An 11,199-nucleotide genomic window follows, 5' to 3' on the forward strand; every position below is an offset into this window, starting at 1 on the left:
GGCAGCAATTGCACATTTTCTGAATAAACTGTGATATGTCTCTGGGAATATCTTTTTGTCAACAACACAGGTCGAAATAAAACACTGGAAGACTGTCACCACTTGTTTTCTAACTGCTGAGGAACAGGACCGTCTTGCCACTCCGTGGATGCCCACAGACAAGCTCCCCCGAGCCCTCCCGCCACCTCCAGCCTACTCTTTTCTTCCTTATTTCTCAGGGCGTCACTCAAGGTGACGCGATATCCATCCAAAATCCCCAGAAGCTCAAGCATCAAACGAAAGTCTCCTCCTTCCTCAGCTGCCTCTGCCGTCAGCCTGATGTCCCCAGGACATCAGCTGCAGGCTCTCTGCCTGACCGCCCACCTGGCTCAGGCCCCATCCATGCTTCCTCACTTCCTGCCCTCAGGCATGGGCGCTTCCCCTCTGTGCTCTATCTGGAGCCACGTGATCTTCCATTTCTCAAAAATAATACTTCTTTTAAGTTCTAAGTCATGTTCATTTTAGAACTATTGAACAAGGTTGGAAAGAATAATTCAGAAAGCAATATTAATCTGTAACTCCATCACCTGTAGGAAACATTTGTTAGTTAATGTTTTGTCCTAATTTTCCAGGAATTTCTATATACATACTTATTCATATATCCTTAAGAAAATATCATTAAAAATTGAGATTATAAAAAAAAAATTGAGATTATATTGAGTACAAAGTTACTTGTTCAACCTTTTTTATGTTAATTACAGTGTGAGCATTTCCCTTCATCAATTATTCTTCAAAAAATAAGATTTACAATGGCTGTGTCACAATCCATCATTTTGCTCGACCAGAATTTATTTACACATTCTGCTCTAGTTAGACATTATGAGTCTTAGAATTTGGTATTACCAAAAATACCCCTCTGATTAATGACATATAGATAAATAGACAAATCTTTGTACCTGTAACAATTTTCTCCGACTAGTTCCTAAAAGTAGAGGTGTTCGGTCAAAGCGTGTGAAGTTTTCAAGTCTCTTGATTCATATGCACAACTTAATTGGCAGGAAGTTCATATAAATTTATTCACACCCTCCCCAGCTGTGTATGATATATGCTGCTTCACCGCACAATAGTTAGCGATATATGTCAGAAAAATTCTTTGCAGTTTCATGGGTGAAGTATGGTGTCTAATCAGTGACCCTGCTAAAAGGAAGTGTGATTGTAAACTCCCGTCCCCACAGCATAAAGTCCAAACTCCTGTCATGGCATCAAAGGCCTAGCAGAACATCTCTGCAGAAGCTTCGCCCAGGCTTGGTCAGCTGTGGGCTGTGGGCTGCGCTGCTCTCCTCTGTGCCTCTGTTCTGACCAGCAGAGGAAGCAGGAAGACGGACTGGAGGGTACCTGAGGGCTCAGAGAAGCACTGTGCTTACCTACAGGGCGCAGGAGAGCTGGCCTGCTGCTTGGCGGCCGAGCTCTCCCATCACACAAGATGGTACCACTGAGGCCAGAGGGGGCAGGGAATGGAGATGCTGTCAAGCCTGAGTCCATTTCCTCTGTGTGTTCAAACCTGGGAAGAGGCTGAGCTCCAGGAAGAGGTGGAAATGGCAGGGTCTTAGTAGATGGGTTGAAGACGGGTGAAGCAGAGTCTCCCCAAGGCCACATGAAGCCTGGACGCTCGGCAGGGAGGCAGTGGAGCGGCTGCTGCTAAAGCGACAGAGGAAGCCAGACCCTCCACTGCTCCGGTGACCAGCGTCCCAGGGCCTGGGCTGGGCTGGAAATCGTGGAGGCTGGGCCTTGGCACTGCCTCTGCTGTGAGCTCCCCAGGCACTAGACTGTGCCTGTCATCTGTGAACTTCATCTCAGCTCTGCTCAGATTTGGGGAGGACCCCAGGCTCTGCCCTACATTGATGTATTTTCTGTTTATTTGAGAAACCGGTGTGGGCTTGGGGTTGGGCAGGGCCAGACCTTGGGACAGAGTGAAATCCGGTATTACTGGCTCTTAGAGCAACACTGAAATAAAGCAGGAGGAGCACAGTGAGAGGTGCAGAGTGGGGAGGCTTCCTGGAGGAGGTGTCATTCAAGATGGGCCTTGAGGTGGGGGAGGGGTAAATCAGGAGCTGGGGATTAACAGATTTACAGTACTCTATGTAAAATAGGAAAACAACAAGGACCTCATGTGTAGCGTAGGGAATTACATTTTAAAAATAAAAAGACAGGCCTCGAGGATCAGATAGTCCTTTTACACAGGGAGCTGTGTGCTGGCTGGGGGCTGCCTTGTGGGAAGAACCAAGAAGGGCACAGAGTCGGGTATTGCTGGGAGCACAAGGCTCCTGCCGGGTTGGTGTGTGTGGCTGACAGGAGGGAGTCTGTGGGGCACAGGGCGGGGAAGGGGATTGGTCATGTCCAGCAGGGCCAGGCTACAGGGGTCTAGAATACCCCCAGCAAAGCCCTTTCACTTCATCCTGAGAGCTCTGGGAGCCATTCAGGGGTTTTAGCCAAGAGAGACACATGATCAAATAGACTTTTCCGAAATATCCCTCTGGATGACCCTTGGAGGATAGATTGGCTGGAACAAGACTGAAATCCTGAGTCCAGCCGGGAGGCTGGTGTCAAGTAGCGGAGACTGATGCTGAGAGCTGGCCCAGGGCTCTGCCTGGGGAAGGAACAAAGGTGGAATTGTGAGCTCGGATCTGTGGCAGGATCAGTGGGAGGTGGTGCTGCCTTTCTGGGTTGAAGATTCCAGACCCCCAACCCTGTGCCCTACCCATCCTCTCTGTAGGCGAAGGCAGACCTGAGCTGTTAACCTGCAGGAGCCCTGGTCTCCCTCACCTGGAGGTCTGTATCCTGCCCCACACCTTCCTGGCGGCCTCCTTCACCTCCTTGTTCCTCAGGCTGTAGATGACGGGGTTCAGCATGGGTGTGACCACAGCATAGAGGACCGTGAAGACCTCGTCAGAGATACGGGCCTCCTTGCTCTTGGGTTTCATGTACATGAAGATGACGGTGCCGTAGTAAAGCATCACCACGGCCAGGTGTGCTGAGCAAGTAGAGAAGGCTTTGCGGCGCCCGGCGGCTGAGGGTACCCTCAGGGTGGTGGCCAGGATAAGCGTGTAGGACAGGCAGATGAAGGCCAGGGGCACGGGCAGCAGCAAAATGGCACCCACCAGCAGGAAGACCTCACTGATGGACGTGTCACCACAGGCCAGCTTCAGGACTGCCAGGATCTCACAGCCGAAGTGACTGACCACACGGTGGCCGCAGAAGGGCAGCCTCATGGCGATGACTGTCTCAGTCACTGACATGAAGAGACAGAAGACCCAGGCGGCTCCCGCCAGCAACCAGCAGAGCCGGTGGCTCATCAGCACGGGGTACCTAAGTGGCCGGCAGATGGCCAGGTAGCGATCATAGGCCATGATGGTGAGCAGCAGACACTCTGTGGAGCCTGTAGACAGACCCAGACACATCTGGAGTGCACAGCCAAGAAAGGAGATGGTCTTCTGGGCTGACAGGAGGTGGACAAGCATCAGGGGCACAAAAGTGGACGTGTAGCAGATGTCCAGGATGGAGAGGTTGCCCAGGAAGAAGTACATGGGTGTGTGCAGGCGGGCATCCAGCACGCTGACTGCCACGATGCCTGTGTTCCCCAGCAGGGTCACCAGGTACATGGCTGAGCACAGAGGGAAGAGCAGGTGCTCCAGGGCAGGGTAACCTGAAAATCCTTTCAGGAAGAACTCAGACACCTCTGTGCTGTTGACTGGCTCCATATCACAGAGCTCTGGAGGGACACACGGCTAGGAGGCAGGGAAAGAGGGTGCAGGGTTTATGGGTGAAGCGTATTGCTAGGGCTTTTCGATCCCTGACACACTTTCTCTCTGAAACTCTGGGCAGTCCCCATACTTCTTCCAATCTTCAATAGATCCACGTGAAAAATGAGGAATGAGGTGGGTCAGAATTTCTCTAAGAGAGTGTTAATGGAAATGTGGGCAATCTGAAAAAGCAATTTGAAACAACGTTGGATTAATCAAAAGCAAAGAATTTACTGTGGAACTTCTCAGAGTCGTTATCACACCACTGTGATTGGTGACTTTCTGAAAGTGATGCAGAGAGTAGGTAGTTCCCAAACTTATTTGACCATAGATCCTCCTTTTACAGAGCACCCGTTAACCTCCTGCAAATAAGTATTCTAGCAGCACAGTTTTGGGAACAATGGGCTGGATGGAAGGTCCTCAAATCTTAGAATCACCTGTAAGGATTACATGGGAATCACCTGGAAAGTTTGTGAAAGCACAGTTTCTATCTTATTCAGTCTGAGTGATGCTGTTCTGTTGGTCAGGGGACCACACTTTGAGAATCACTGGGCTAGATGGTCTCTGAGGGTCTTCCTGGCTTTCAGGAAGTCTTGAGTTGTATCATACTGTTCCCACGGATGGAGATACCTGTCTCATTTATCTCCCAGCCTGCAAAACTCTGACTTGCCTCTGCAGTCAGCTCTGGTCTCCATGCATGAAGCACACGTGCTTTGTATTGGAGGGGGTCCTGGCCTTTGAGCCTATTAGGGGCTCGTCCACCTGTGAGCCCATAGGTCCTGCTTCATCAGCTACTGCGGATTGACCTTCAGAATTGATCTTCACCATATTCATTGGAAGGACTGATGCTGAATTTGAACCTCCAATACTTTGACCACCTGATGCAAAGAGCTGACCAATTAGCAAAGACCCTGATTCTGGGAAAGATTGAAGGCGGGAGGAGAAGGGGAAGACAGAGGATGAGATGGTTGGATGGCACCACTGAATCAAGAGACACGAGTTTGAGCAAGCACTGGGATTGATGATGGACAGGGAAGCCTAGCATGCTGCAGTTCATGGGGTCACAAAGATTTGGACACGTCTGAGCAACTGAACTGACTGCTGATGTGTTTTTGAGTGAAAGTTTGATGGGCCTTTCAGCCTGCCTACAATTTTCTCTTAACCTTTGCCAGGGCTGATTGGGCTTCATGAACTCCTAGGCATCAAATTGCAATAAGCTCTGAGACATTAATCCACTGGAGCTCCCACTGTGCAGGTAGGGAAACTGAGGCTGCACAGTGGGTTCCTGGCAAGATGAGTCTAGAATCCTGTTCTCCTAACAGCATGACAGCTACACTGAGCTCACAGCAGAATTTTGCTTCTGTTAAACCCCAAATATTGGTTGTTCTTTCATCACCCTAGATGGACATCTTTCTCCTAAGTGTCTCCCTCTACTCCTAATCTTCTCACCAGCTAAGGAGCAGAACTTAAACTTTCCCTAGTGTTTTGGGCTCTTGGAACCCGTGGGACACACTGTCCAAGCCTGGTCTGGGCTGGGCACCAGTCCTCTCAATGCCACCCTTGCGGGAGACAATTTCCTTCTGTTAGTCCTACCATGTTTATTGCTTTCAGAATCGAGAAGGGATTGAGTTCCTGTCACACCCCAGACAGGGTGCTAGGCATTAGCGGAAGGAATGAGAACACATGTGCCCCCAGGTCAGGAATCCTCAACCATTCCCTGATAAAAATCCTCTCCAGTTCCTAGCTCAGCCTCATCCTGCTTCTGTTGGCATGCCTCTAGTGACGGGAAGGTTACTCCCTTAGATACACTTTTCTTTTTGCTGTCAGGCCACTCGACGCGTCACGAAATCCTTCCTGATGTGGACTCACTCTGGGTCTCCCTGGGCCTCCAGCACCCAGTCAGGCCCAGGCTGGGGCCCCTGTGGACTCTGCCCTCACATGCACAGACGTGGGGTCCCGAGCTTTGCGCGCTGCCTCGGAGGCGGAGGGGCATTTCTGCAACAAAGAGAGCTCTGGCCTTGCCCTGGGATCTCAGATAGAAAGTCTTCCCTCACTTTGACTTTTTCTATGTACATTGCTGGGTCAGCAGAGCGTGAGCTGGGAGCTCCCTTCAAGTCTCAGCAGGGAAACTCCAGGCTGGCTTCCTGGAGAGGCACACTGGATGGAGTAGCAGTGGCAGCAGGAGCCGTACCAGGGTTGGGGAGGCACAGAGGTGGTGGGCACTGTGCTACAGCCCCAGTGGCTGGGTCAGACCATGGCCTCCTTCTTTGCGTAGTTCAACGGACCACAGAATTTATCCCCTAAAGTCATTGGCAACTGTCTGCAGTCAATGGCTGCAGACACGCTTGTCAGAAGATACATACACCCACACAGGCCACCACACAGGCACCTGCCTGCCTGTGTGCACAAACACTTGACTGGAAGCCGGGTGCACACGTTCACCTGTGAGTATACACACCACATCAGGCTCATGTGTGCATGTACAGTCCTTTGCTTGAGTGTATGTGCAGCAGGCACTCACTCTTGTTCTCTTTCACACACACACATGCACACACACACACACACACACAACCAGTAGAGCAGGCCCTTGGACCTGTGGCCAGAGCTTCAGAGGACCAGGCAGGACAGAGGAGGTGTGTGCAGACCAGGCAGGGGCCCTGGGCATATCACAGGAGAAGCAGCAGCCTTGCGCTTGGGGAGCAATCTCTGCCTGGGATGAACCATGAGCACAAAGAAAGCTCAGACCCCTGACATGGTGAGCAGACCTGCTCAGTGCTTCATCTGCATTCTGGCCTGAGTGCTGAGAACCTGAGAATCTGAGCCGCTCAGCCTTCTCTCCTGGACTGGGTGCCAAGAAGAGCCGGGAGGAGAGATGTGGCTGCAGGCTGTGGGACTCTGCTTCCCAGAGCTGGGCCAGGGAGCTTCGTTTGCAGAGCCCACAGTGTCTTTCAGCGTATCTTCTGGCCAAATGCTATATGAAAACCAGTTCAAGTGCCACTTCCCCTGGGAAGCCTCCCTTTATCCTCTCCCAGCCCACCTGAGCCCTCTGTCCTGTATGCATCATGGCCGTGTGTGTGCACCTGGAGGATGGTGCTCACTTTTCTCACTGGCTTCCACCCTGTTGCTTAGCCCCACCAGCCCACATGGAGGTCTCCCACTCCCCTCCTCACCCAGATTCTGAAGGCCAAGCTGAAGCCCCTAGCCTGGCCACAGCCAACTTCTTCCTGTCCCATTGCCACTTCCTGAGGCTAAGACACATTTCACGTGAGCAGCTGGCTGCTCAATCCGAGTGGTTCCTAGCCTGGATGACACCTGTCTGAACTGGGAGGGAGCTTGCAGATCAGCAATATCACCCCTTGTTATGTATGGGAGAAATGAAACTCAAAGAAGGAAGGGGCTTGCCCAGTGCTGCACAGTGAGTTAGAGGGGAAACCAGGGCTGCAGGAGTTCCCTGGGGCTCCTGATCCCAGCCCTTTCCTCTGCCCCATGTCACCATTTTTTTACTTACCTTCAGCCTCTTCCAGATCCATGTGCCTTGTTTCCTGGAAGATGTTTCTGAGACCAGGAACCTTCACTGGCTGTAATCAGGAGAAAACAGGTCCAAGAAGCAGGTCTGAGCCTCCTCTAGCCAGGGAACCTCAGTGGACAGGACCCGGAGTTTCACATTACTGGAGCTTTCCAAACTAAGAAGACACACCTAGGCTGTCGTAGAGTTTAGTGAAGTGTTTGCAATATGATACAGTTAAGTGGAGCTCTTAGAATTTGGGAGAAGTAGACCAAGCACTCGGAGAAAACAATGGCACCCCACTCCAGCACTCTTGCCTGGAAAATCACATGGACGGAGGAGCCTGGAAGGCTGCAGTCCATGGGGTCGCTGAGGGTCCGACACGACTGAGCGACTTCACTTTCACATTTCACTTTCACGCATTGGAGAAGGAAATGGCAACCCACTCCGGTGTTCTTGCCTGGAGAGTCCCAGGGACAGGAGAGCCTGGTGGGCTGCCGTCTAAGGGGTCGCACAGAGTCGGACACAACTGAAGCAACTTAGCAGCAGCAGCAGCTGCAGACCAAGCACTTAGAATGCAGGGCATTATCTGTAGTCTATCAGGCTTTGTAGAACTAGGAGATTCTGGTGGGCTCAAGGCTGAGCAGGGTGCCCCGTGGTTCACTGTCAGCAGCCAGGGACTGCCCGCCCGAGCAGCTCCCAGCCCCATGCTGGCTGACAGCCTCCTGGAGAGCAGGGACCTTTCAAAGCTCCCTGCACCAGGGGACCGCACCATCCCCAAGGCAATTTAGAGGCAGAAGGGGAAATTCTCCCAGCTTAGAAACCTTGGGGTACTTCAGGGATGATGTCCCAAAGACCCAATTACACAGAGTCTACTTAGAGATCTTAATTGGTGTAGAAAAGTTGGAGGAGGTGGCTCAGGGCCAGGAATCCACCCTCACAGGTCAGTCCTCAGTGTGGGCCATGAACGTGTACAGGATCAATAAATGAATGGATGGATGGATGCAGAATTAAGTCAATGTATAGGCCACTCTTGGTGAACACATTTAAAGACATTGGAGTGACTGAATGAACAATTGATAGGCAGTTTCACCTTTAAGGGAAACTCTGTCCCCATTAACAGCCACACTCCATTTCCACTCAAGTTTCTTCTGGCCCTCAGTTCAGTTCAGTCGCTCAGTCGTGTCTGACTCTTTGCGACCCCATGAATCGCAGCACGCCAGGCCTCCCTGTCCATCATCAACTCCTGGAGTTCACTCAAACTCATGTCCATTCATTGGTGATGCCATCCAACCATCTCATCCTCTGTCTTCCCCTTCTCCTCCTGCCTCCAACCTTTCCCAGCATCAGCATCTTTCCCAATGAGTCAGTTCTTCGCATCAGGTGGCTAAAATATTGGAGCTTCAGGTTCAGCATCAGTCCTTCCAATGAATATCAGGATTGATTGCCTTTAGGATTGATTGGTTTGATCTCCTTGCTGTCCAAGGGACTCTCAAGAGTCTTCTCCAACACCACAGTTCAAAAGCATCAATTCTTTGGTGCTCAGCTTTCTTTATGGCACAACTTTCACATCCATACACGACTACTGGAAAAACCACAGCTTTGACTAGACAAACCTTTGTCGGCAAAGTAATGTGTCTGCTTTGTAATATGCTGTCTAGGTTTGTCATAGTTTTTCTTCCAAGTAACCAAGTGTCTTTTAATTTCATGGCTGTGGTCATCATATACAGTGATTTTTGGAGCCCAAGAAAATAGTCTGTCACTGATTCCATTGTTTCCTCATCTGTTTGCCATGAAGTGATTGGACTGGATGCCATGATCTTTGTTTTTTGAATGTTGAGTTTTAAAGCAGCTTTTTTGCTCTCCTCTTTAACTTTCATCAAGAGGCTCTTTAGTTCCTCTTCAATTTCTGCCAATAGGGTGGTGTCATCTATGTATTTGAGTGACAGTTCAATAACCTTCTGTTGGGAAAGCTCTGTGGAGCTGCAGAGACAAGCCCCTAAAGAGTCCTGTCCTTAGGCACCCACATTGTTATGAAACATTGTGGACACAAAGCAGAAGGGCTTCAGTTCAGTTCAGTCGCTCAGTTGTGTGCGAATCTTTGTGACCCCATGGACTGCAGCATGCCAGGCCTCCCTGTCCATCACCAACTCCCGGAGTTTACTCAAACTCATGCCCATTGAGTTGGTGATACCATCCAACCATCTCATCCTCTGTCGTCCCCTTCTTCTCCCACCTTCAATTTTCCCAGCATCAGGGTCTTTTCAAATGTCAGGTCTTTGCATCAGGTGGCCAAAGTATTGGAGTTTCAGCTTCAATATCTGTCAGTAGGGTTTAGATAGCAAACAAAATGTGCCAACAAAGTGTGGTGGGACACAAAGGAGAGAGCCCCTTTAAAAAGCTAGGAAAGGCTGTGTTCAAGTGATGGTGTCTAGGTGGCTTGAAAAAAGGTCTCAGATCTCCCCAGGGAACAGCATGAACAACATACAGGGATGTGGAGAGTACCGAAAGTGTGGAGAGGGGTTGGTGGTGTGCAGGGGTGAGTAGAACATCGGGCTCACAAAGTGGGGGCTGTGTTCTGGAGTCCCGAGGACTCAGCTGAAGAATGTGGTCTTCCTTCTGTGGTAAGAGGGAGGCATCATAGGTTCTTGGGTGGTGAATCAGCCAGGATCTGGCCAAAGTAGCAGGACCAGTGTGTGATGTAAGGCTTTGTTGTGGAGAACAGAGCTGTCATTTGTGGGAGCTGTAGGAGAAGCCTGTGCCTTGCTTGGCCTCTGTGCTTGGTGTCATGTCTGAAGCTGCTCTCGGGTGGCGTGATGGGGCAGGTGAGGACAGACCAGTACCCAGGAGGACACGCTGGGACCCATGTATGGCCCTCACTGCCTTGGACTCAGTGACACTGGTGACCCGCAGGAGGCTTTGGCACTCTCTCCACTCTCTTCATGTTGGCATTGGAGCTCCCTTAACTTGGGCCTCAGAGCACGTGCAGGTGGCCTGGCAGGAGCCCGAGGGGCTACACTGACAGCAAGTGAGGGCTCCACCACCTCAGCACGGCCTTGCCTCTGCCTTTCCATCTCTTCCAGATTCTCTCGTGCTCAACCTGAACCCAGAACCTGAGAGCAGAGTAAGCTCTTGGAGGGCCGGTGGAAACCTAGCTGGATACTCCAGTCCAGAGTCACACAAGCCAGCTAACCAGTGCTCCCTGGGTTGATTAACCGGGAAGCAGCCAGTGAGGCACAGCTGGCCAGAGAATGGAAGCTCTAGAAATCTCTAATAGCTTCTGGGTTGATGGTAGGGTAGTGGCATTGTCACCAGGCTCTTCAGGATTCCTTAGTGTTCCCCCTCCCTCCAGAAATGGGGTAGGTGGGCATCCCCAGGCCTTGGTGTCTGCTCTGGCCTGTGCCTTGAATGATTGGCCAAGGAGGTAGAAGTGGAAGTACCAGGTCATTTCTGAGTGGGAGCTGAAAGAATGCACACAGGCTTTGTCATCTTCTCTTCTTCTTTTGCCATTTGACCAGCAGTGTGCATAAGGCAGATGCTTTATCATCTTGAGGATGAAAAAGATGAAGTAGATCCCCCATCCAATCTCTGATGGACTTGGAGAGTGAGCAAGAAAAAGAACCTTTGTATTTTTAAGCCTCTGCAATTTTGAAGTCACGCCACAGTAAAACTAGTTCCCCAGGTGGCGCGAGTGGTAAAGAATCCCCCTGCCAATACAGGAGACATAAGAGACCTTGGCTCGATAACTGGGTCAGGAAGATCCCGTGGAAGAGGACATGGCAACCCACTCTAGTATTCTTGCCTGAAGAATACCATGGACAAAGAAGCCTGGAAGACTAGAGTCCATAGGTTCCCAAAGATTTGGACAGGACTAAAGTGACTCAGCACACACACACCTGCATGACGGTCTTAGAG

At 50.9% G+C, this 11,199-nt stretch overlaps 1 protein-coding gene across 1 annotated transcript; it reads right to left on the minus strand.

Annotated features, from left to right (window-relative positions):
• Positions 1–2,798: 2,798 nt before the first annotated feature.
• Positions 2,799–3,737, minus strand: OR13J1C (olfactory receptor family 13 subfamily J member 1C). The gene has a single exon (NM_001390214.1). The coding sequence runs from the start codon at positions 3,735–3,737 to the stop codon at positions 2,799–2,801; it is 939 nt and encodes a 312-aa protein (NP_001377143.1).

The sequence above is a fragment of the Bos taurus genome, chromosome 8 (assembly GCF_002263795.3).
Source record: "Bos taurus isolate L1 Dominette 01449 registration number 42190680 breed Hereford chromosome 8, ARS-UCD2.0, whole genome shotgun sequence".
In the NCBI taxonomy this organism is placed as follows: domain Eukaryota; kingdom Metazoa; phylum Chordata; class Mammalia; order Artiodactyla; family Bovidae; genus Bos; species Bos taurus.